General features: G+C 41.4%; 1 protein-coding gene across 1 annotated transcript; it reads left to right on the plus strand.

Annotated features, from left to right (window-relative positions):
- The first annotated feature begins 577 nt into the window (after positions 1–577).
- Positions 578–17,886, plus strand: LOC109094694 (interleukin-17 receptor C-like). The gene is made up of 17 exons (XM_042762977.1): positions 578–860; positions 3,125–3,140; positions 3,688–3,780; positions 3,856–3,947; positions 4,767–4,841; positions 4,929–5,040; positions 5,181–5,317; positions 5,662–5,730; positions 11,054–11,120; positions 11,856–12,031; positions 12,827–12,874; positions 12,960–13,005; positions 13,120–13,274; positions 13,810–13,878; positions 15,952–15,997; positions 16,080–16,187; positions 16,366–17,886. The coding sequence occupies exons 1-17, from the start codon at positions 768–770 to the stop codon at positions 17,214–17,216; spliced, it is 2,253 nt and encodes a 750-aa protein (XP_042618911.1). The 5' UTR covers positions 578–767; the 3' UTR covers positions 17,217–17,886.
- Positions 17,887–26,804: the final 8,918 nt, after the last annotated feature.

Genomic DNA, 26,804 nt, shown 5'->3' on the forward strand with positions numbered 1-26,804 from the left:
GGTTGCTATGATTGACAGATAAATGGTCTTATGTGTCGATCATTTTTACCTTAACTTTCAGTCTTCTTTGTTGAAGGCAGTTGAGCTCAGGCATGTAAAATATATAGCTTAAATGCAAGCTGGTTGTCTGCTTAATGTATGTAAGTAATGCATTAATGCGTTCCAGGCAACCCGTAACCCGTGTTTTTTCCAACCTTCTACCCGTGAAAGTGCACTGGAACAGTAGTCAAACCCGTGACTTCCCACCCGTGAACTCGTACTAGATTGATGTTCTCCCAGTTCCACATAGCCCGCGAAACAACAATGGCAGCCCCTACGGATAATATTGCCTACGGATGGCGTGTGACTACCATTTTATGCGATACCATGGTGGTACACGGTGAGAAATAGACCTTGTTAGGACAATATAACGTTGCAATAAAATTAATAATCTAGCTACAATTCCTTGCTCAGGCAGTTTGGCGTGACTTGCCTGAAACGCTACAAAGTCGTGATTTACAGGCTCAAAAACCTGCCTGGAACGCAGCATAAATTCTGATTAATGCGGAAGTCGGTGACCTTTTGAAGGAGGCGCCGGAATTCCGGTGATTTGCGTCACCAAAAGCCCGTCTGCCCCCACCGCGACCGCAGCCATGTGATAGACTCAACTCTACACAACTCAACTCTACTCTACTCAAATCTGACTCGCTGTCAGCTCCTGCTCCGCGTGACCGGCTCTGCTGGACAATGCACATCTAAAACTTGGTTGATGTTTTTACTGGACGGCCATGTACAGCTCGTCATTTACCGCGCACGTTGTTTTTCTGTGTGTTTTGTTTAAATGCTCGTTCTCTGTACGGGAAAGTCTCAAAGTCAGACGGGTGAGCGAGATTTTCTTCTGTAACGAATAGTGAATGTTTGTTGATACGGTCAGACTTTCCCATGTTTTTAGTATTTGAGTTTGTTTGTTTTGTGTGTGTGTGTGTGTGTATATATATTATATATATATATATATATATATATATATATATATATATATATATATATATATATATATATATATATATCGTATTATATGCGAGTGTTGATGATTAAAGGACTCTGTTGTAAGAGCCCATGTGTTTACAGGTAAACCTCGCACACAGCCGACACATGGAAATGAATAATTAACAGTGTGACACACCAACTGTTTTTCCATGTGAAACTCCTCATTTACGTAAACTTCTGAGCTCCGTTTAAATGTCATAAGATTTTTTTTTCTCACAAATTTAAAATGTGATTTATTTATTTACTTTATTTAAATCATTGAGCTGGAGCAGATAGTGAAGGCAAAGCAGCATACATGGGGAGAAAGCATCTCATGAAACTGAGAAGTGCACATGTGTTATTTGTTCATAATTCCCATGCTTCCATTTGCATTATTTCACAGGTTTTATGATTTTACTGTTATTCTAAACTGTGGGCAGTAGTAATCACACTGTTGCTCAGAAACGTTTACACCGCTGACTCAGATATCCCTGTATTTTATACTGGATTTAATACAGCTTCAGTCAGTCCTGGAAACACTGCTTGAATGTGTTAATAAACCCACCCACCGTGTTAGGCACTTGTCTCAGAGACCGTGTACTGGGCAGAAACAACACGTATATTATCAGAGCCGTGGCTGTTGCTAGTCATTCTGATAAAGACACGGTAACTCAAAGAGCAAGACGAAGGGGAGGTTTTGCTCTTCTTGAAATCCCCCCTCACTTTTAATGTGAATTTGTAGAACCTATGCTAGGAGTTATGTGCAAAAAGATTTAAAAGGTAAATGTCACATAAAATAAAAACAGTCATTTGTCTATAATTTGAAAGCAGAAATATAGCGTAAATTATAAATGACAAAGGAAAGCATCTGCTCTGCATTAAGTGCTTAGAGGTGAATGTACGGCTGGAGTGAGTGGACACATCGAGTAACACATTACTGTCATTGATTTTCACTGGAATAGACCTCTTACTTTACATGTTAGAATCCTGTTACTGTTACATTCTGGATTCCAGTTTAATATAGTCAGTTTAAAAAAACAAACATTTTGATGCGCTCCCTCTTTTGTGCTCAGTGATGGTTTGGGAGTTTTGATTTGACCTTTTTGTTTATGTTACAAAGTGTTTAAGTGTAGTGTTGTAGTTTTAGTGTTTGCTTGTTTGATGAGTTATTAAACAGCACTCATGGCACACAAAGCCAAAGAATCAGTACTAATATTAACTGCTGATTATTAGCTGTTTTAGATCAGTTGTTGCAGCCCAAGCCCAGTGTCACTAACAGCACCTGAGAGAGTGTTTTATCATGTCACAGAAGCTTTCATCTGAAGACCGTTTGAGTATTTTATTTAATGCTCTGTTGACGTTCTACTCCTCAGAAGTCTTGATGTTTGGGTACTTCATGCGTTCTGTGCAGACTGTGTTTGCATACGGTGTAGAAATAGCAGATCAGATGTATATCTGTTTTGCAGAGTGTGTTGTGTGCTTTATCAGTTTCTGGAAACCGTCGCCAAAAACTTCAGCTCTTTATTTCCAGCTGTTTGAACAGACTTTGGATTTGAACAACTTAGCATGATTTACATTTAGAATCGGCACATTTGATATTTTTTTTAACGGTTTATGTTTGGACACACACTTTAGGACACAATATTGTGGGGCAGTTGTTCATTTGAGGAGGCTAGTTGTGTGTCTACATGTATCTCAGTTTTTATTTTGATCTTTTGTTAGTGTTATGAAAACTGGCCAATCATTCTGTAGAAATGTAGTCAATTTACTTCTAAAAATAGTAGAAAGATGTGTTTTATCATATTTTAGTATGTATTTATAAAAGCAATAGGGTGTTAAATGTTCAGCAATAGTCTCTTTACTAGATCTCTCTCTCATCTCCATATAAAAAGTGTGTGTAAAAATGTGGGGGAATGTGTGTTTTGGAATAAGACAGAAATAACAACTGACATAACACACACACAGCTAAATCTTTAGGTCTCTGAGCTGAATGGTAACTCATTGTATTGTGTAGCTGACTCGTCTGTAAAGATGCTTGTCTTTTTACATTCTTAAAGTAATGCTCAAGTGTGAGACTTCAGCTAAATCTCTCTTTTTTTTCCTCTCTGTCTCTCTAAAGGAATGGAGTGGTGCTGGTAAGTAATGACACGATACATCACTTCAGAATGTCTGCGTTGTTCAGTTCAGTATTTTACATGTACAGTAAAGAATGTATAAGTGGGGACATTCAAGGAAACGTTTTGTGTGTCAAAACTTTTGTTTATTACGTGTTCCTGGTCTAATTCTGAACAAACTGTCGACACTGACACCGCTTTGATGTTTGGCTGACTGATGTCTTCACGTCATGTTGGTCGTGGTCTCTACAGACCTCCTCTCCAGAGAGTGTTTTTATACGTACAGACAGACGTACAGAGAATATAATCAGCGTTTAAACCGTCACTGTACTGAACTGATTGCAACAGCGTATCTTTTTTCTTACAAAACACAAATGATGATGAAAGCAGATCTTCTACTGAAAGATGATATTGTTGAGCTGCTTTATAGCTGAATTGAATTAGTTCATAAATTACAAATTTTGCAACATTAACCCTGGTATTGAGCTGAACTGAATCAACATTAAACTGACTCACCTGTGAAGATGCTGAGGCCTGTGCTGTGTTTCTGCGTGTGTGTGGTGTGTAGGACTGAAAGAGCGCCGGCTGCCTGAGCTGAGACTCTCCACGCTGCACTTGCAGGACATGTGTGTCCGTGTGCGGCTCTCTGTCCAGACTCTGTGTACGTACAACATCAATGATCACGGCCATTCAAATGTGACTTCCTGACTTCAGTATGTGTGTCCTGTGTTTGCAGTGGTAAACGAGACGCTGGTGATAAAGTTCAGCGACTCTGAGACGGGTGACTCTGACACGCTGCTCATGCAGATCTACAGCAACACTATTAGGGTACTCACCTTTCTTCATTTGATTTAGTTTGAGTGTGAGCTTCAGTTTTTAGGTCTTTACCTAACATCAAGTCTCAGCCCAACGCAGTTCCAACATTTCGCTTATTTATCATCATATGTTTGCAAGCTGACTTGCTTCACTGAAAACTAACTGCATTTATTATTTTTGGTATGGAGTTTTACGTTGTGTCGGTTTGTTAATGATTTTCGAGGCTGAATGAATGTGGAGATTTGCAGGAAACACAGTTGAAGTTGAGTGATGTGCCTCCGATCATATGAAAGTGTTTTACTTCCTCGTTGATAAACCTGTCCTAAATGCATATTTATGTATTAGTTGCGTGCTATTATTTGAGAACCACTGGAGTAATAAATGCACAAGATCATTTAATGTGAATGTGTTTTACTGGTTTACAGAAATGACTAGTGATGCTCACTTCAGGATAGTTCACACTGATAGTGAGAATGAGGCATTGGCGTATGGGATCTTTACTGTATGCAGTAACCTTGGTAAAGATCACTAACTTTACTTTTTTACGCAACGTATGAGTATAGATTCCGTCATCAGCAAGGTATGCAAGCGCTGTATAGAGTGTCGACAGCCTGTGTTTGCACCTGAGGTCAAATGGAGTGCACTTTGAAAGGCGAGAGAGAACACACACACCCACTAGTATTGATCTAAAAACCCTCGCCACTTATGTGCAAGCTTTTCTTCTGAAGTTGGGTTCAGCCGTCAGCTGCTGTGCTCTCAGTCAGTGTGAACTCTTCTTTAAGCTGTACTGGATCTGTGGCATTATAATGATTGTGTTTTCTTCTTTACCAGTGGTCCAGGAGTAGTGGTGATCAGCTTCACACCGCTAGAATTCAGACGCGTGAACTGACATCCCATCAGGCCTTTGTGAGTGATTGCTTGAATATCTCCTGTAGTGTGTGAATGTGAGTGTGTTTGCAGTGGTTTCAGCTGTGTTTGTCTGTCGCCCTCCAGTGGACAGTGCGGTATGACTGTTTCCTGACCCAGCCTGGGTCCACCGTCAGCGTGTCTGTTCACACTCACAGTCATCAGCTCATCAGTGCACATCACGTCGTAGAGCACACAGGTCTGTCTCTCTCTCTCTCTCTCTCTCTCTCTCTGTCTCTCTCTCTCTCTCTCTCTCTCTCTCTCTCTCATCATAATGTCCAATCTCTGTCCCAGAATGCAGCAGCGTAGCCGCTTTCACACCTGCTGTTTCTGATCTAGTGCCCAAAGCCAGTGTCACGGTGGATGAGCATGCTAAACGCTTCACTGTACGAATGGAAACAGCCCAGAGAGTGAGGATGAGCCTGTGCTATAAACCTTCACATGCAGAATGTTTTCAAATAACCCATTTACCCGAGGTGAGTGAAATATTTCATCTTACTTTATGTAAACTTCATGGTAAAAGAGAAACTAATTCTCATTGAAGCGAAAATAAAACCATGTCAATATGCTAATTGTATCACTGTATAATTTTTAAATGGCATCAGAAGTATTTATACCTCAGACAAGAACTCATTGTGTTCATTTATGCTTAATAAATCCTAAATATTTCTCCTCGTGAAAATCTACTGTACAGTTTCACACTGCATACACAGTGTTTCCGTAGATTTATCAAGTGACGTAAATGTACTTTAAAGAAGCTGTGGCCGTCATAAAGTGTTATGATCTTCAGTGAGCCACTGAGGTGTTGTTTGTGTTGCAGACTGACCCCACGCTTCATCCGAGCGTGGATCTGAAGTTGCCCTACCTGGTGCCTTGTATCTGTGTGCAGGTGTGCTGCTCTTCACACTCACACACACACTTTGTTGTTGTTGTCTTTTTATTGTTTTAGTTTCAGTTTCACATTTAAATTAACACAGCCACAAAGAACACCCCTCCCCCCACCCCATACTGGATCAATAAGAGATGTAAACAGTAGTCAGGCCTCTAGGTAACATCATACAATTCTTAACACAGGTTTGTGTAAACAGTTATACAAAATTGTAAGTTGACACACTTTCAAAATAAGAATCCACGTTATAAAACTTCTCAACCGACCCTTTTACGCTGTATCTAATCTTTTCCAAATAACACATGACCTCTCTAATCCAGAGTCCATATGTTGGTGGGCATGAATCCTTCCACCTACACAAAATAAGTCTTCTAGCTAGCAATCATGTTCACCTGGTACCTGCTAAAAGAAGCATCCACCTTGATCACCCCAAATAATGCAGTCAAAGGGCATGGGTGCACAGTTTTTCCATATATTTTGGAAAATGCATCAAAAATAGATAGCCAATATCCATGAAGTTTTGAACAAGTCCAAAACATGTGAAGAAGTGTAGCAGGGGTTTGTTTGCAACGATCACATGCAGGATCCAAGTCCAACTTTTTTTATCTTGGACAGTTTGTCTTTGGACCAATGCAGACGGTGTACCACTTTAAACTGAATAACAGCATGTCTCAGACACACCGAAGATGAGTGAATGTTCTGTATGACCTTTGCCAGACCACGTCCGATATGTCTTCATCCTAGTCAGATTCCCACCTGTGTTTCAGAAAGTCCAGACTGGTCTCATGGTGTGAACTGAGCAGTGTGTAAATCCTGCTCAAGACCTGTTTAATGTCTATCCTACAGTCAAATATCTTATCCACAAGGGACTGAGCTGGACACTGAGGAAAACAATCAGAATTGGCCATAACAAAGTCTCTCAATTGCAAATATCTAAGAAACTGTGATTTTTTTTTTATTTTTTTATATTAAATTTCTTTATCAGTTGTTCAAATGAGGCAAACTTATTATCAATGTACAGATTATAAAGTGAACGTAGTCTGTTCAAAGCCCAACTATTAAAAGCCTCATCAGTTACCGAAGGGATAAACGTGGTTATTTGACACAGGGGCAGCAAACAATAACTCGGTGAAACCAAAAGACCGTCTAGATTGATTCCAAATCTTAACTGTGTGGACAACAACTGTGTTGGAAGAGTATGTTGAAATTGATTGTTTAAAGGGTAACCGAGAGCAGAGCAATGCTGTAGGAGAGCTGGATGTAATTGAGGCCCTCTCCAAAGTCACCCAGCTTGGCAGAGAAGTGTAGCTGCCCAGTAATAGTACATGAAATTAGGAAGTGCCATGCCCCCCAAATTACGGGGCTGTTGTAATATCTTTTTGTTGATCCTTGGATGCTTTTTATTCCAAACAAAGGATGATAGCTGGCTATTCAGGTTGGAAAAGAATGATTTAGAAAGAAAAATTGGCTGGGTTTGGAACAAGAAATTTAGGTAAGATAATCATTTTGACTAAATTAATCCTTCCCCCAGGGAAAGAGGCAAATTTACCAAGTAAGATCAATAACTCAGGGATACTAGACAGAGGGTCAGCGGCATAAAGAGAGACCTTATGCACAAAGCCCATACGATTTATACCTTTAATGACTAAGCTCTGCCTTACGGCAGTAGCCAAAGGTTCAGTCGCAATCGCAAATAAGAGAGAGAGCGGGCATCCCTGCCGTGTACCTCGTTGAAATTCAAAATAGCTGGATATATTATTATTGGTACGCACCGCTGCCATTGGCGAAGAATAAAGCAGTTTTATCCATGATATAAATTTAGGGCCGAATTTAAATATTTCTAAAGTCTTAAAGAGATAACCCCACTCAACCCGGTCAAATGCTTTTTCAGCATCAAGGGAAAGTATCACCTTCGTCTTTGTGGCCGAGGATGGATGGGAGCATACAACACACCAAACAGTCATCTAATGTTAAAAAAGGATTGGCGATTTTTCACAAACCCTGTCTGGTCAGGTGAAACAACAGTGGGAACTACCCTCTCAAGGCACTTTGCGAAGATCTTGGCATCCGCATTCAGAACCGACACAGTTCTGTATGAACTGTATGAACTACAGTTTAGAGGGCTTTTATCCTTTTTAAGTAGTAAAGAGATGATAGCTTGACGCATAGATACTGGAAGTGACAAGGTTCAGAAGACTCATTGAAAACTGACAGTAATAAGGGAGACAGCGGTTCTGAAAATTTCTTGAAAAATTCGGCCGGAAAGCCATCCGGTCCCGGGGACTTGCCACTTTGCATGTCTCTAAAAAACTATCTCAGTTACCGAAATATCTTTTTCCAATTCATCAGCCAGATCCGGACTTACGGAAGGAACGTTTATACCTTCAAAGGTCTCCAAATCAGACTGATTAGAGGATGATTCAGGAGAGTACAGTGACTGGTAGAACTGACTAAAACATGGGTTAATTTTCTCATTGTCTGAGCATTGATTACCTTGGCCATTGATTGTAGCTGGAATATTTTGAGTAACTGATCTCTGGCGTAACTGATGTGCGAGCAGACGCCCCGCCTTCTCACCATGTTCATAGTACCCATGCCTTGACTTAGAAATCAGGTACTCGGCCTGTTGGGTAGACAGAGTATTAAATTCAGTTTGAAGTGACATACGTTTCTTGACTAAATCTGGCGAAGGGGAATGGCTATATTCCCTGTCCACAAGTAATATCTCATCTGTCAGCAATCTTAACCGTTCAGAGCTTCTCCTCTTCTTGTTAGCACAATATGAGATTATCTGACCCCTTAAATAGGCCTTTAAGGACTCCCAGACCGTAGAAAGTGGCATTCCTGGGGTTTGATTAACTTCAAGGAAGAATTTAATTTCTGCCCTTTAAAAAACTGACAAAATTCTCATCTGAAAGTAGTAAAGTGTTAAATCTCCATGGGCAGTATATTGATTGTGAATCTGAAAAACACAATTTCATACTGAGGGGCCCATGGTCTGAAATGACTATGGCGCCATAGTCACATTCCCTCACCAAGTGTAGAATTAGATTGTCAATGAAAAAATAATCAATTCGGGAGTATGTCTTATGAACAGAGCAGAAGAATGAATATGCCCTCGAGGTAGGATTGCGAAAAGCGCCACACATCACATCAGCCACACCATACGTTTCCAGAAATGATTTGATCGACTGAGCAGACTTAGTAAGGGTTGTTTTTCCGGCTGCACTCCGATCTAAAGATGAAAGCACACAATTAGTATCTTCACCAATTATGGGACTGCGTGTTGACATATCTGGCATATTTGAAAATAATGTGTTAAAAAAAGGTATAATCATCCCAGTTTTGTGCAGAACTGAGACTAATACAACAGGAAGTGTGTGTACAGTTTCCCTACCACGAGAACATATCGCCAGCAGCAGAGTCTGTATGTACACTAGAAGCAGTGAATTGTATGTGTTTACCAATCATGATGGCCCACTCCTCTTGATCTAGAGTGAAAAATTTGATTGAAACAGCTGACCAGACCATTTTTTACTTAGACGTAGACTATCCGCTAAACACACATGGGTCTCCTGTAAAAATGCAATGTCTGTATCAAGCTGTTTTAAATGCGTTATAACTTTTCTAAATTTTAAAGGACTGTTGAGGGATTTCACATTCCAACTCACAGTTAACTGGATATTCAGAAGAATGCCTAGTACCTTTTTTGTTAGCCATGTTAAAACTGTGTACAATGATATATACGGATCCAAAGGATCACACATGAGATCCTGACAAGAAACAACCCAATGGTCACCACACAAATCCAGTATAATCCCACCCCCTTCTCCTACAAGAACCGGGAGAAAACCAAAACCTCACAACAAAAAGAATCCACACATTATAGTGCTTGTATTGAGGAAACATAACTCTAACTGCTAGGGCTCCCGACTAGCCCCCAGATATAATTAGAAAAGAAATCTAAAAAAAAAAAAAAAAACAAAGTGATGTAGTATTCTCAACAAAAATAATATAAATGTAAATGTTGACCCTCCAAAATTAGTTAGTTGTAAACAAAGTAGTCTACTACCATCCCCTAGAAAACGTTTTCTGTATGCAGACAATGTACATATTTCGGGATATAATACAATTGTGACAATACAACCTGAAAGGTATGCAGGCTAAGGGAAACCCGGTTCACAGTCAATGTCCGTCATCTGTCACCAAGATAATATTCTCTTTCACATAAGCCATGGCCTTGTTTGGATCAGCAAATTCTTTGTCTTCTCCATGGGTGGATGATCCGAAGTCGGGCCAGAAAAAGTATCCGCAGCGAACACCCTGTCGGGTTTCGAAGAAGCCTCCTTACGTCTGTGAACGCTGCCCGGGCTTTGGCCATGCTTGCAGTGTAGTCAGGAAGAATTGTGATATGCGCGTCATTGAAACGGATTGGGCCACAAGTGCGTGCACGGCGCAGAATCTCCGCACAGTCTTGATAATAGTGTAACTTAGCAACAATTACTCTTGGTTTACCGCCTGGCTTCTTTTGTACAGGTGTACGATGTGAGCGATCAATCAGTGGCTCTTTCTCAAGCTTAGCATCTTGGTGACTGCTATGGATGAGCTGGAATCCGGTGTCTCGGGAACACCGAGAATCCGCACGTTGCACCTCCTCATCTGGCCCTCCATGTCCTCACATTTCACCTTTAGTTCCTTTAGTTCCGATTTCAACTCACCCACTGTACTCTGTAGGGCGACAACCTCATCCGACCAATTAGATAAACCGCCCTCTATATCGTTGACACTCACTTTGACTTGGTCTAACGGTGCTGTTTATTATTTCAGATTTCACCGCTCGTAATTCACTCTTAAGAAAGTCAAAGTCTTCTGCAAGGGCATCCTTCAGTTCTGATTTAATCACCGCTGAAATATCAGACTTCAGTGCGAGAAGTATTTCAGACTTTCACACCAGAGTATCCATTTCGCTGGGAGACTTGGTGAGGGTGGAGCCGATTCACTCATGGCCTTAGAAACATTCCGGTCCGAGGAGGCGTTCGGCCTATCGCCCGCAGGTCCCGTGTACTTGTATTTTCTGAGATTTGTCGCCATTTTCTTAGTTTTTAGAGTCGACTTAACAAGAGGGTCCAATACTAAAACTTCTGGCGACGAGTATTGAATTTATATTTTAATTTAAGAAAAAAACACTACATTAGGTAAGCATGGAGGGATGCCTGACAAGTATTTCTTATTTGTTTGCATAGATAGAGCGCCCCCCACTTTGTTGTTTTTGAAAACCTTTTTGAAAATCCTTAGTAATGTGTGCATTATTCTGTGTTCACAGCTGTGGTTTCCAGTCCCTGATTCCAGAAGAAACACTCAGTGTCCCTTAAAAGAGAGAGCACTGCCACGTGAGTCATCTGATATTTGTGGAAGCAACTCTGTGTAAAGATCATGCACAGTATATATAGATAAGATATCATTAGTGTTGACGTGCATGATTGAAGTGATAACTCGACCAGAAGGCACTGTGACATATCGATCACAAAGAAGAAACTGCTGTGCAGCCAGTCTGTGAAAAATATCAAAGATGGCTGGTAAAATGGTAGAAATGTCCATTATAAATATTAAAACTGAAGCGCTGTATTATATCTTTGTGTTGTAGCGTGAGGAACACTGTTGGTTTCTAGAGCGCTTCAGATCAGTCTCTCAAGAGCTTTCGAGTAACTGCAGACTAACTGTACACCAGTCAGCTCAGTAGGTTCTGGACCTGCTCTTAGTGTTGTCTAATGTAAGCAGTATCTGTGGGGCAAGCGTGATTTCACCAAGTACAACATGTTCCTGGATCAACATCCTTGTGGAGCCTGGAACAACATTCCAATCAACCAATCAGAATTGAGATGTAACTTTTCAGGAAATATCTGTTTTAGGCTTACGATCAGGGTTGGGTGCTTCTACACTCTTGTTAATCAGCTATCATTTCCCACTGATTTTAGGAATAAATTACAGGTAGGGTTAGGTTTAGGGGTAGGGATTGGGTTAAGTCATCAAAAGATGTTGATCCAGGAACATTTCTTGGCACAATCACGGTGACCGTATCTGTGCTGTGGCTGACTGACAGCGCCGTCTCTGTGCCGTTCCTGCAGACGGAGGTGATATCTTGTCCTCGAGCTCAGCTGCAGTTCGTGGCTCTGTTCTGCGTTGGGAGCCTCTCTGCCCCGCTGACCAATCAGATCCCTCTGTCTCTCTGTGCTGGCGAATCCACACGCAGAACTCTCTCTGTGTCCCCGCCCCCAACGCCACCCTCTACGGGACGAAACTGGTACGTGATCCCACGAGCATCATAAGTGCTCTGATGAACAGAGGTGACACACTGAGTTCAGTTACTGCATACTGTGCATGTTTCATAAATAGTATATGAAACAGTAGATCACATGTGAGCCTGGAGCACAAAACCAATCTTAAGTCGCTGGGGTATATTTGTAGCAATAACCAAAAATACATTGTATGGGTCAAAATTATTGATTTTTCTTTTATGCTAAAAATCATTAGGATATTAATTAAAGATCATGTTCCATGAAGATATTTTGTAAGTTTCCTACCGTAAACATATACAAACTTTTTTTTTTTAGTAATATGCATTGCTAAGAACTTCATTTGAACAACTTTAAAGGTGATTTTCTCAATATTTAGATTTTTTTACACCCTCAGATTCCAGATTTTCAAATAGTTGTATCTCAGACAAATATTGTCCTCCTAACAAACCATACATCAATGGAGAGATTATTTATCCAGCTTTCAGATGATGTATAATTCTCACTTTTGAGAAATTGACTCTTATGACTGGTTTTGTCCTCCAGGGTCACATATGTAATGATCCGCATTTGTTACATTGTCCTGACATGACCTCATTATGTTACATATTTTGTGTAAAAATAGTTTTTAACAGTCCAGTCAAATGCGTCAAGAAAGATAGTTTAAGATAGATATCTTCTCTTCCTAAAAATGCAACGTCAACTTGGATGCATTGCATATACTGTACATTTTGTCAGTGAAGTATCTCATGCACACTGTTATGCTGAACAGACCCACTGAAAGCCTTCTGCTCTTTCCACAGGAATATAATGTGTCTGCTGTAGACAGACACCCTCAGATGTGTGTGAAGGTAAGGCATGCTCAAGCTCACATTGCTGCATGTTTCAGATGTTCATGTTTCTCATGTGTGTGTGTGTGTGATGTTTTGGTTGCAGTTTTCTCTAAATGGCAGTCATCGAGTCTTCTGTCCGTTCGAGTCAGGTGAGGGGTGTGGGAGCGAGTGTGATGAAGAGTGCTGATGTCTGTCCTCCTGTCTGACTCTCTCTCTCTCTCTCTCTCTCTCTCTCTCTCTCTCTCTCTCTCTCTCTCTGTCAGAGGGCCGCTCCGAGTGGAGTGTGACAGTCATCCCTGGATCTCTGCACCTGCGCCTGCTCCTGACCTCCAGTGTCCCCGCTTCGTTTGCTGCTCAGCTGTGCGCCAGACAGGGAGAGACGTGTTCATCTCAAGGAAGCATCATCTCACAGCGAGGGGTTAGTAGATAGTAGAGTTTCATCCCAGATTCAGTTAGTGTTTGCGTTCACAATACAGTAATAGCACATGAAGGTAGAACAAGTGTAATCTAAAATACTGTAATAATATTCCCAACATAACGTCACTGAGGATCATTGCAAATCATCACTGAAGAAGTTTTTACAACAGAGCTCAAGGCATTGATGATGATAATAAAAAGTTTGTGAATGCTAGGTAATACATTAGTAAGCTAGATTTTACAAGGCCAAGCTGTTTTAATCCACTCTCTGCAGTGCTTCTAATAGTCATTAGTTAATTGCTGCATTCTGCACTCCAATATGTTTGTATAATAAGCACTAAACTATAGAACATAACAGATTTCTTATATAGCTGTTCTTGCTTTTCTTCTCATGATAATTTAAAATATTAATTTCAACTCAAATTTGGTAAGCAGCTGTGCGATAATGTACAGTGGGTGTGTTGTTGTGGCAAAGTAAAGCTAAAGATAACTCCTGATGATTGTCTCTCACACACTGCACATGCTGGTCTCCTCAGGACGGGGGCGCCACTGAGGCCGAGCTGAGCGTGCCCTTCCCCTTCCTCTCATCAGCACTGTGTGTGCAGGTAATGCCACACACACACACAAAAAAAAAAAACTGACACTTGTCTTTTATTTAAGTTTTTTCGTTTATTATTTAATATTTTCTGTTCATCATATGTCCTTACTACAGTTCTCTGTTTCTGCGTAGTTGAATGATCTCAGTGTGGACTGAATCGAAAAACTCATAGTGTTTATCATTTTTGGTGTATAGTTTTTTAGATGTTTATGTAAGTGTGTATTTGTTTACATTAATTGAATTGATATTGAAATGTATTTTTTTGCAGTGTATGTTTAATTGTGTTTATGATTTTTGTAGTTAATTGATAATAATCTGCAGCAGCAAATCATATATAGTGATTTCTGAGATCATGTGCTACAATGACTGCTGAAAAACAGCTGCACATCACAGAAATAAATTACCTTTAACAGAGATTCCACACGAAAACAGCTGTGTTAAATTGTAGTTAACCGTCATTCACTGGTTGTTTCCATAAGTGATAAAATTAAACTTTCATATATTTTAGATTCATTGCAACCAACTGAAATATTTCAGGGCTTTTATTGTTTTAATACTGATGACATTTTGGCATATCAGAAAACCCAAAATTCCTATCTCAAAAAATTAGCATATTTCATTAAAAGAAAAGTGTTTTTTAATTCAAAAAAAAGTATTTCAAATTTATGTTCAGTTATTGCACTCAATACTTGGTCGGGAATCCTTTTTACTGCTTCAATGCGGCGTGGCATGGAGGCAATCAGCCTGTGGCACTGCTGACGGGTGTTATGGAGGCCCAGGATGCTTCGATAGCGGCCTTAAGCTCATCCAGAGTGTTTGGTCTTGTCTCTCAACTTTCTCTGCACATTATTCTCTATGGGGTTCAAGGTCAGGAGAGTTGCAATTGAGCACAGTAATACCATGGTCAGTAAACCTTTACCAGTGGTTTTGGCACTGTGAGACAGGTTGCCAGGGCGTGCTGAAAAACTAAATCTTCATCTCCATAAAGCTTTTCAGCAGATGGACCCAAGCATGAAGGGCTCCAAAATCTCCTGATAGAGCTGCATTGACCCTTGCCCTTGATAAAACACAGTGGACCAACACCAGCAGCTGAGACCATGGCACACCCCCAGACCATCATGATGACTGTGGGTTTGAAACAACTGACTTCAGCGCATTTTGGCATTTCCCTTCCTTCTCCCCAGTCTTCCTCCAGACTCTGGCACCTTTGATTTCCGAATGACATGCAAAATTTGCTTTCATCCAAAAAATTGCTCTTCATCCGAAAAAAAGTACTTTGGTACCACTGAGCAACAGTCCAGTGCTGCTTCTCTGTATCCCAGGTCAGGCGCTTCTGCCGCTGTTTCTACACGCCTGTGCACGGTGGCTCTGGATGTTTCTACTCCAGACTCATCCCTTTCTGGCTTCACGCAGGTCCCCCAAAGGTCTGGAATCGGTCCTTCTCCACAAAGGGTCCGGTCACCTCTTCTCGTTGTGCAGCGGTTTTTGCCACACTTTTTTTCCTTCCCACAGACTTCCCACAGCCTTGATACAGCACTCTGGGAACAGCCTACTCAGAAATTTCTTTTTCTTACCCTCTCAGCTTGAGGGTGTCAATGATGGCCTTCTGGACACAGTCAGCAGGTCGGCAGTCTTACCCATGATTGCGGTTTTGAGTAATGAACAGCTGGGAGTTTTTGTAAAAGCCTCAGGAATCTTTTGCATGCAAGTGTTTGGAGTAATTAGTTATTCCGATGATAGGTTAATAGCTCGTTTAGAGAACCTTTTCCATGATATCTATTTTTTGAGATAGGAATTTTGGGTTTTCATGAGCTGTATGCCAAAATCATCAGTATGAAAACAATAACATACCTGAAATATTTCAGTTGGTGTGCAATGAATCTAAAATATATGAAAGTTTAATTTTTATCATTACTTTATGGAAAATAATGAACTTTTTCACAATATGCTAATTTTTTGAGAAGGACCTGTATATTTCAGTTTTCCCTGTATTTCTGATCAAAGTTTTTCCAAAACATTGAAATATCTCCCGACCCCAGTATGAGTGTGTGTCCGCTGATCTGCTGCTGTCTGTCTGTAGGTGTGGCGCTCGGATCTCCGTGGAAGACGAATCATTTGTCCTGACTGTAAGTAGAAACATCTATAATCATTAGAGCACACAGCTGACAGATGGACGTGAATAGTGGCACTCATCCTGGTCCTTCACAGTCACACACAGGCGCTGGGGTCTCATCACTGGCACTGCAGTGACTCTTCTGGCTGCGGTGACCGTACTGGTCTGCATCATGTACTACCTGGTCAAAAGAAGAACATCAGGTCAGTCCATAGACATTTCTTTTTGATTTTAGGCCGGAAGCATGCTCTATGAAACCACTCACACACAAATGCCTGGAATATGCATGTAATGATCTTACTTTAAAGGCCAATTTGTTGAAAATGTTTATGTGACCCTGGTTAGTTTCTGTGAGAGAAGATAATGTCTTTGTTTCTGCAGTGTGGCGGAGCGCTGAGAGACGTCCCGTGCTGCTCGTGTGCTCATCCGATGACGCCGCGCACGTCGCTGCCGTTTGCAGTCTAGCCTCCGGCCTGCAGGGGGAGCTCTTGATGGACGTGCGGCTGGCGCAGTGGGCGTCCTCTCTGGCTCAGCTGGGGCCCGTGCCGTGGCTGTACGGACAGTGTCAGGCCGTGCAGAAGGCCGGAGGTCTCGTCCTGATCGCCTGGAGCCCTGACGCCCATCAGGCTTTTCTGAGACGGGCGAAGAGCGATTGGGTCGCTGGATCACAGTTCTCTGAGACAGGGCTGTACAGTGCTGCTGAGGAGGAAGAGCAGAAGTGCTGTGATGGAGAATGGATGGAGAAGCCGGTGGAGTCGTCCTCTATCACGGCTCCTGTGCTCGACGCCGCCCTCTGCTGTCTGTGGACGGGATTACACAGCGATGGCCACGCCAGGGGGTTTGGACTGGTGTGCTTCCAGGGCCTTAACAACAACAGCAGCAGCACTTACATCCCCAAACAGCTCCGCTGTGTCCCGAAGTACTGTCTCCCCAAGGACCTGTCCTCTTTAATACACGACCTGGCCGACTCATGGGACGGAAGTGGAGAAGCCCAAGGGAGTGGGCGATGCTGGCCCCGTCTTCTGTCCAAAGCGCTGTCCTTCTTCATGTCGCGTCAGCTCGCGCCCAGACTAGAGGCAGGACTTCCTGGGCCGGGCCTTCCCAAGTCCTCACGGAAATCAGTGAAATCAAAGCGAAAGACGCGGAGGCAAAAAAAGCGAAGAAGTAAAGTGGTATCTGCGTGTTTGTCCAGAAAGAAACACACTGCACCAGAGCTGCTAGTGAAATCCTAGCAGGATGAGGCGGCTTCTCTCTCTGCCTGAACTCACACTGTCCTCCTATTCTTTGCATGCACCGGTACTCAGAGCAAAGGAGAAAGACAATTCAGAGGTGATTCCAGCTTTACAGTCTGTCCAGCAGGGGGCAGAAACCTCAAACTGCTGTCTTCAAGTCTTCCTGTGAGGTTCCTGGTAAACCACTGGCTCTGGATGTGAGGAGAGAACCCTTTGCCTTGTTGGCCAAAGGGCCCTGGTGTCCAGCTTTCATTTGGCAGCTACTGTTATCTGGAGCAGCCTGAGGCTCCGGAGGCCCCAGCGATTCTGTTCAAGGGATTTCAAGCAGATTAAATCCGTCACTGTTTTAGCACAAACTATTCTGGGCAATGCTTGAAACTTCGTATTGTTAGCACTTCTCATGTTATCGCCTGCATAAGGTGAATTGCTGGCTCTATTAATTTACCAGACACTTTTATCCAAAGCGACTTAAAATTGAGGAAATACAGAATGAAATGATCTCCCAACAAAGACTCAGAGCGGTTTTCATGGCTTCTGCTATGATTTTTCTGAAAGTAAAAATGCACCCAACCTGTAAAATCTGGACTCAAAGGAAAGCTACTGTAACTGTGACATTGTGGTGCTGTTCTCATATGATCATTCTGACAGCTGAAGGCAGCCATGAATATCCAGTAAGCAGAAAGTTTAAGTTCTGGTATGAATTGAATGGTGGGGTGAACAGTGCTGGCTGAAGATATTCAGAAATTCTCCAGAAGATAACATCTGAAGAAGAAATGTAAACGTTGAATTTTTTATTTGTATTGTACCACTGAACGTCAACACCTTGGATCAAATGGTTAACCAGAATCCGCAATTCTGTGCTTTAAATAAATGTATCAAACATTCAAACTCTAATCTGGCTGATTATTATTGTACCACAGCCTAGTTTAATATACTCAGACACAAGATGTTTACTCTCTCTTTGTACAACAAAACCTTTCATGTAAAACTGTTTTCATGTGGTCACAATGATTTTATCTTCCTTTTTTTCCATTCAGAATCAGGAACCATCTTTAACCATTTTGACCAACAGTAAAATGCATGCAAATTAGTCTGTGCAGCGGCAAGAGCGCAGCACAGTGAAGTTTTTGTGAAGGTCAATAATTAATACAAATTATGTTTACAAAGCCATAGTAAATGCATGTTGGGCAAACTGACTGAAAAAAAATACTAATACGTTGTCTTAGACAATACCTCCCCTAATGTATGTACAGTACACAAATATATAAAAAGTAATTCATCAAAATGGGGTTGTTACAAGACCTATTACACACAAAATTTTGCCAATATTTTCCTTACTGTACATACAGTACACAACTATTTTCTTGAAAAAAATACTGAAATTCAGTAAAAGGGAGAAATGTTTCAAAGGGTGCAGTACGTTCGTAGTGACCAGACTGACTTACTACTGGTGAACGTTTGACAATAACACCCTTACTGTATGTACAGCACACAAATATTTTCATTAAAAACTAAAACCAAAAGTTTTTTTTTTTTCCTTTCTAAAGGTTGTAGTACACTCCTAGTGGCCTTGGATTCTACAGCAGCTTATTTATATTTATATTCATATTTATGTATGTGTGTGTGTGTACTTAACCGTATTTTGGGGACAAATTTGTACCCAAAAGTGAGCTAAACCTGACAAAATCTCCAAAAACCTCTCTTTGGGGGACATCCTCATTTGTAAAACTGGTTTAAAAATAAAGTAAACAGTTTTTTTTTTTTTTTTTTTTTTTTTTTTTTTTTTTTTTTATTGTAAAAAAAATGCAGAATGTTTTCTGTGAGGGGTAGGTTTAGGTATAGGGTTGGTGTAGGGAGATGGAATATACAGTTTGTACAGTATAAAAACCATTATGCCTATGGAATGTCCCCGTTTAGATAGCTAATTAAACAAGTGTGTGTTTACAGTGTGTGCATAATTATTAGGCAAGTTGATATTCTGATCATTTTTTTTTTAACAAGCACATTTTACCAATTCCAGGCCACATCAGTCTTACCTAATTTGCCCTCCGAAAACCAGTCAGTATCTGGTGTGACCACCATTTGCCTCACGCTGTGCAACACATCTCCTTCGCACAGAGTTGATCAGGTTGTTGATTTTGGCCTGTGGAATATTGGTCCATTCTTCTTCAATGGCTGGGCAAAGTTGCTGGATAATGACAGGAACTGGAACACGCTGTCGTATATGCCGATCCAGAAGATCCCAAACATGCTCAATGGTAGACATGTCCGGTGAGTATGCTGGCCATGCAAGAACTGGGATGCTTTCAGCTTCCAGGAATTGTGTACAGATCCTTGCAACATGGGGCTGTGCATTATCATGCTGCAACATGAGGCAAGGCAAGGCAAGGCATGTTTATTTATATAGCACATTACGTATACAATGGTAATTCAAAGTGCTTTACGTAAAAGAAAGTAAAATAGTCATGAAAAAAAAAAAAATAATCACAAAAATAAAACAAGACATTTAAAAACTTTGAAAATGATTTAAGAATTGATTTAAAATAAATTTAAAACAGTTAAAAATAGAAAATGATTTTACATAAAATACAGTGAATACATAATATACAGTGTAATAAGTTCGGACATCACACAGTGCTCATTCAATAAATGCACAGTTAAACAGATGAGTTTTGAGTCTAGATTTAAATGTGACTAATGTTTTAGCACATCTGATCTCTTCTGGAAGCTGATTCCAGCTGCGGGTGGCATAATAACTAAAAGCGGACTCCCCTTGTTTTGTGTGAACCCTTGGCATTTCTAACTGACTTGATCCTGATGATCTGAGTGGTCTGTTAGGTTTATATTTAGTGAACATATCTGCAATGTATTTCAGTCCTAGGTCATTGAGTGATTCATAAACAATTAAAAGTACTTTAAAATCAATCCAAAATGGGACTTCCGGCATGACGCAGACGTGGTCGGCAGCATAAGTTAGAAGCTGTCAGACGGTCTTACTCCCCTGAAATAAATACTGGTTATCCAGATAGAAAAAGTTGTCATTTATAGCATGAGAGGGAAAAACAGGAGAATGACAAAAGGAAAATCACAACAAAACCCGAAGGTTTCCGAATGAAAGTGGAGATACTGATGACGGTGCTAGCAAGCAAGCTGACCATGAGGGTATGGACGCTATCCAGGCTAACATTATTGCAGAGATAAAGACAGTCTGTTTGGACTTGAAAAAATAAACAGTGGGGCCACTAAAGAAGGAACTGGTGGACTTCTGGGAAGACATTAGCCAGAAGCTAAGTGCTATCATTACGGATTTAAAAGAAATAACCGACAGAGTCGAGGAGACGGAGCAGAGAGTGGCTGACATGGAGGAGCAGGGTGCAGAAAACAGTGAGTTGCTCTCCCACACTTTGGAGCTCCCCGACAAATTACAAGCTTGGCTGACAGACTTGGAGTCGCATTCACGCAGAAACAACATACACATCCATGGGATCCCAGAGGGGGCAGAGGGAGACAATGTACAGGAGTTCTTAGAGACATTCATTAAAGCGGAGCTGTCCCTCCCCGATGTCTTTGTGAGGATATACAGTATGTATTCCTACCAGGACTTATTTAACATTCAACAATGATAAGCCATGGTTTACAGCAAAACTCAGACATCTTCGTCAGGCCAAAGAGGATGCCTACAGAAATGGGGACAGAGTCTTGTATAATCTGGCCAAGAACACACTGAACAAGGAGATTACAGCGGCTAAAAGGACCTACTCCAAAAAGTTGGAAGACCAGTTTACTTCCAACGACTCGACTTCAGTGTGGAAAGGACTGAGAGCCATCACTAACTACAAGACACCATCCCCCTGCACTGAGGCAAATCAATGACTTGCTAATGACCTGAATGAGTTTTATTGTAGATTTGAAACACCCCACACCCATTCTGACCAGCTCCCTACACAACCGTTAACACCTCCTGCAATCCCCCTCTACCCCGCTCCTGCAGTTCAAATCAGTGAAAACGATGTGCGCCAGGTCTTCAGGAAGAACAAAAGAAGAAAAGCACCAGGCCCAGATGGTGTTACACCAGCCTGTCTGAAAACCTGTGCTGACCAGCTGGTCCCCATCTTTTCACAGATCTTCAACAGATCTCTGGAGTTGTGTGAAGTGCCTTCCTGCTTCAAACGCTCCACCATCATCCCCGTTCCAAAGAAACCCAAGATAACAGGACTTAACGACTACAGACCTGTGGGCTCTAACGTCTGTTGTCATGAAGTAATTTGAAAAACTGGCTCTGGCTTATCTGAAGGACATCACTGGACCCTTACTGGACCCCCTGCAGTTTGCTTACTGAGCAAACAGGTCCGTGGATGATGCAATTGATTTGTGATTGAACTTGTTCCTGCAACATCTGGACAAAACAGGTACTTATGTGAGGATCCTGTTTGTGGACTTTAGTTTGGCTTTCAACACCATCATCCCAACAGCCCTCCAGACCAAACTGACCCAGCTCTCTGTTCCTAGCTCTATCTGTCAATGGATCACCAGCTTTCTGACAGACAGGCAACAGCTAGTGAGACTGGGGAAATTCATGTCAAACAGCTGCTCCACCAACACTGGTGCCCCTCAGGGATGTGTTCTCTCCCCACTGCTCCTCTCCCTCTACACCAATGACTGCACCTCTAAAGACCCCTCTGTCAAGCTCCTGAAGTTTGCAGATGACACTACAGTCATCGGCCTCATCCAGGATGGTGACGAGTCTGCTTACAGACAAGAGGTTGAGCAGCTGGCTGTCTGGTGCAGTCTTAACAACCTGGAGCTGAACACTCTCAAAACAGTGGAGATGATAGTGGACTTCAGGAGAAACCCCCCTGCACTCCCCCCACTCACCATCATGAACAGCACTGTGGCTGCAGTGGAGTCATTCAGATTCAGGACCTGAAGTGGGACAATCACATTGACTCCATTGTTAAAAAGGCCCAACAAAGGTTGTACTTCCTTCGCCAGCTGAGGAAGTTTAACCTGCCACAGGAGCTGCTGAAACAGTTCTACTCAGCCGTCATTGAGTCTGTCCTGTGTGCTTCAATAACTGTCTGGTTTGGTTCAGATACAAAATCAGACATCAGAAGACTACAGAGAACGGTTCAGACTGCTGAAAGGATTATTGGTGCTCCCCTGCCCACCCTTCAAGAACTGTGTACATCCAGAGTGAGGAAGAGGGCTCAGAAAATCACTCTGGATCCCTCACATCCAAGTTACCCCCTTTTTGAACGTTTGTCATCTGGCCAGGGCTTCAGAGCCGCAAATACCAAGACAGTCAGGCACAAGAACAGTTTCTTCCCCCAGGCAATCTACCTCATGAACAGTTAATGTTCCCCACTTATGCAATAAAAATGTGCAATATCATTATGTTTATTTGTTACCCCACCATCCAAGTACATCTCTGCATCTCACTCTATTCTATTCCAATATCATCTATAGCACAACTGTTCATACAATTTATTCTTCGAAAGAGGAAGTGTGAGGGGGGTAGCTATACTAATTTCAAATAATGTAAATTTCCAGTTCTCCTCACAAATTACTGACAAAGGCTTTATCGACCACAAAGAAGTTACATTAATGAATGTCTATAGACCACCAGGACATGATAAACAGCTGCTCAAGAAAGTTTTTAATATGATCTCTATGGAAACATCAGGTGTATTGATTTGTGGGGGGGAATGGTTACAGGCGACTAGGACATTTCCAGCAGCTGCCATAGATAGATTTTTAAATTTGAGAAATGAAGCGCTATATATGAAAATATAAGACCTGAAGCGCTATATATGTAAAAAAAGAAATTAGAATGATAGACATATGGAGGAAACTGCACCCATATGATAAACAATTTACTTTTTTCTCCCACCCTCACTCCGCATACTCAAGAATGGACTATTTTTTTATGCTAAATTTAGATAGACATAGGATTATAAATTGTGATATGGGGTAAGAGACATTTCTGACCATGCAGGGGTGTACTTAACATTACATTTAGACAACAAGCCCAAAGAGACTTATCACTAGCCTTCTGAATGATCCTCAGTGTCAAAAGTATATAAAGACAGAATTTAAAGATTATATGACCCATAATGAAAATGGAGCAGTGTCTCCTAGCACATTATGGGATGCTGCAAAAGCTGTTATTAGAGGTAAACTCATGATGTGGTCGGCCCAGAAGAAAAAGAAAAAAGAGAGACAAATTAAAGACCTGATTGAAAAATTAAAATCACTAGAAAGTAAACATATGGATTATAATGACACCAGTATTCTAAATGACATAATGGAGACTAAACGAACCTTAAACAACCTATATGAAAATCAAGTAGAGAAGAGAGCTAAACTAATTAAACAAAATTTCTATGAAAATGGCCCTAAGTCTAAAAAACTACTTGCATGGAGAATACGGAAACAACAGGCTGAGAGATTTAAACATAAAGTGAGGGACCCCAGGACCAATGACATGTATCATAATTTGGAAGACATACAAAATGCCTTTGAAATGTACTACACAAAATTATATGCTCAGTCCAGAATGTGGGAAGTGTGTCAAGATAGCAGGTTGACGATTTTAGGTGCTGCACTATTTCGTCCAAAATTTTGCTAACAATTACTTCAAAAGCAGACATAGTATCTTCTTTTTGATATTGCGGCCGAATTTGTCTGACCTCTGCATAACTTGAGGATGTGCTAATCACCTTCCTGATATTAATGATCTTCTCAGAAAAGAAGGATGCAAACTCATTGCATTTGCTGTCGGAGAGCATTTCACTGGGAATCTGACTTGGGGGGTTTGTCAGTCTCTCAACAAAAAGATTGCGAGTGTTGTTTAAGTCACTGTTTATAAGGTCTGAGAAGAAGTAGAGCTCGCTCCAGTGTTGGCTCCAGCCCCAGAACTCGCTCCCGTGTTGGCTCCTGTCCCTGAGTTTAGCCCACAGAGGGATCCAGTCCCATAGTTTAGCACAGAGTAGGATCCAGTCCCTGAGTTTAGCCCAATGAGGGCTTCAGTGCCTGAATCCAGTCCAGAGTGCACTCCTGTGCCCGTGCTTCCAGAGCGCCCTCCAGAGCCGGCTTCTCGAATGTATCCTTCAGAGTCCGCTCCTCGGATGTGCCCTCTGGTGCCCGCACCATCATGAACCAGTCCCTGCCAAGATCCCCGTAATTCTCCCCAAGTATTTTTTTGGGGGGTGGGGTTACAGGGCTCCAGCCATAGAGGCCGGGGCAGGGGCTGGGGGCAGGGGCCTAGTCTGCCCTCTCTGCCACGGCGCCCCAAATAAAGACCTCCAGAGCGCCCACCCCCCTTCCCGTTGGGTGTCGTGTGACGCAAGGATGTGCCTTCCAGGAGGGGGAAGTAATGTCAGACTATGTTCCGTGTTTTGTGTTTTACTCCCCATGTGTTCCATGTCCTGGTTCTCCCCTGTGTTCCTCCTATGCCCTTATTATTTTTTGTTCCGTTAGTTATCATTTGTTGCAGGTGTTCCGGGTCAGTTCCATTTAGCCTTGGTGTGTCCGATTAGTTTCCTGTGTATATAAAGTGTGTTCTGCCCCTCATTTCCCATCTGGTATTGTTCGTCTCACCTCAGTGCTATGTGTGCTTTCTTGGTGTTCTTTTTAATAAAGTTATATGATTTTTGGAATCTCCTATGGCTCCGCATCTCCGCACTCCAGCACAGTAGGCACGTGTGACAGTGGTTTGGAATTGGTAAAATGTGCTTGGTAAAACAAAATATGATCAGAATATCAACTTGCCTAATAATTATGCATGCACTGTACACACACACACACACACACACACACACACACACATACATAAATAAATAAATATAAATATAAATAATCTGCTGTAGAATCCAAGGCCACTAGGAGCGTACTACAACCTTTAGAACATAAAAAAAACTTTTGTTGAATTAGCTTTTAATGAAAATATGTGTGTGCTGTACATACAGTAAGTGTGTTATTTTCTAAATTTCACTTGTAGTCAGTCATAACTACAAACTTTCACTTGTCTGTCTCATAACTACAAACCTACTACAGCCTTTGGAACATGAAAAAAACCCTTTTGGTGAATTACAGTATTTTTTTCTAAGATTATGTATTGTTTTATTTCTCATGCTTCGCTCCAAGATGGCGCCTCTGTTTGGCATTGCCGCTGTGGCTGGAGGATCGTTTCGTTTTCTTTTAATTATTTTATGTGCGTTGCTGTTATTAAGTTTGTCCTCCTATGATGTGTCTGCGTTTTGTTTTTATTATTTTATGTTGGTTGTTTTTATTAGTTTTTTTGTGATATGGTGTGTCTGCTTTTGTTTATGTAGTGGATTTAAAGACGTACTAAGAAGAGGAGGATAAGGAGAGGAAAAAGGGCTGGGAGACAGGTGTATCTCAGGAAACTCTGGAAGTTGGAGCAGTGCTGTGTTGTTTCCAGATTGCCGTGTCTTCACCCCTTGGTTCCGAGCGTCTACAGTGGTCCGTTTCTTTTGCCCCTGAGAGTTTCTTCGACCGGTCGTGGTGTGTGCGACGAGCACTTGAGGCCGCTGCTGCGTACCTCTGTCTCTGTTTCAGGTGGTAGATCTGCACCGCTTAAGATTGATTTGTTGAATGTTCGATCAATCAGCAACAAGTCATTCCTGCTCAATGAACTATATACTTATAAAAATTTGGACTTTATGTTGTTGATGGGGACATGGCAATGGAGTATGGAGTTTTCCCATTTGATTGAACTCTGTCCTGCGGAATGTTCATTCATCAGCACACCAAGGCTCGTGGGCCGCGGGGGTGGACTTGCTGTTGTCTATAAAAATCAGTTTATTTGCCAGTTGATGAACTCCAACACGTACTCGTCCTTTGAATTACAGATGTCTAAGGTTGGTCGATCAAATTCTTTTTATTGTATTCTTGTTTATCGGCCTCCTGGGATTTTGGGTCCTTTTCTGAGCGACTTTACTGATTTTTATCCTCTATCATTTTTTTTGAATTATATATTTTATTAGAATTTTGTATACAAGTAACAGAAGAAAAAACAGACAGAAAAAAATATACAGAATAGAAACCACAAGCAAAACAGAACACAGACACCAAAAAAAAACAAAAAAAAACAAACAAACAGGGCATATTTAAAAACAACAGTAATTAAGTACACTGCTGCACCACTGACATTAGAATCTCAACACAAGTACTAAACAGAGATGATAAAGGTGGTTGGCACTCTATGAACTCCCTTGCTGCTCCAACTCAGTGTTATATTTGTCAAGGTGAGCCAAAAATGGCTCCCAAATATCTGAAAATTTATTAAGATTGTCCATCATGCCATAGCGGACCTTCTCCATATGCAATATACCAATAAGCTCACTTAACCAGATCCTAAAATGAGGCGCAGTATCTGACTTCCAAAGTTTTAAAATCATTTTCTTTGCAACTACCATTCCATACATAATTGTGCTTTGCATCGAAACTCTGTGATTAAGTAAAGAAGGAGAAACCCCAAACAATGCAATCATTGGGTCAGGCTCAAATATACAGCTGTACATGTCAGAGAACCACTTAAATATGCTACACCAAAAATTATTTTCG

The sequence above is a fragment of the Cyprinus carpio genome, chromosome A8 (genome assembly GCF_018340385.1).
Source record: "Cyprinus carpio isolate SPL01 chromosome A8, ASM1834038v1, whole genome shotgun sequence".
Lineage (NCBI taxonomy): Eukaryota > Metazoa > Chordata > Actinopteri > Cypriniformes > Cyprinidae > Cyprinus > Cyprinus carpio.

Coding starts and splice junctions, on each gene's coding strand:
- LOC109094694 (XM_042762977.1), top strand. CDS start 768: ATGTACAGCTCGTCATTTACCGCGCACGTTGTTTTTCTGTGTGTTTTG. Junction 5,318..5,661: donor AAATAACCCATTTACCCGAG/GTGAGTGAAATA, acceptor TTTGTGTTGCAG/ACTGACCCCACGCTTCATCC. Junction 13,006..13,119: donor CTTCTGTCCGTTCGAGTCAG/GTGAGGGGTGTG, acceptor TCTCTCTGTCAG/AGGGCCGCTCCGAGTGGAGT.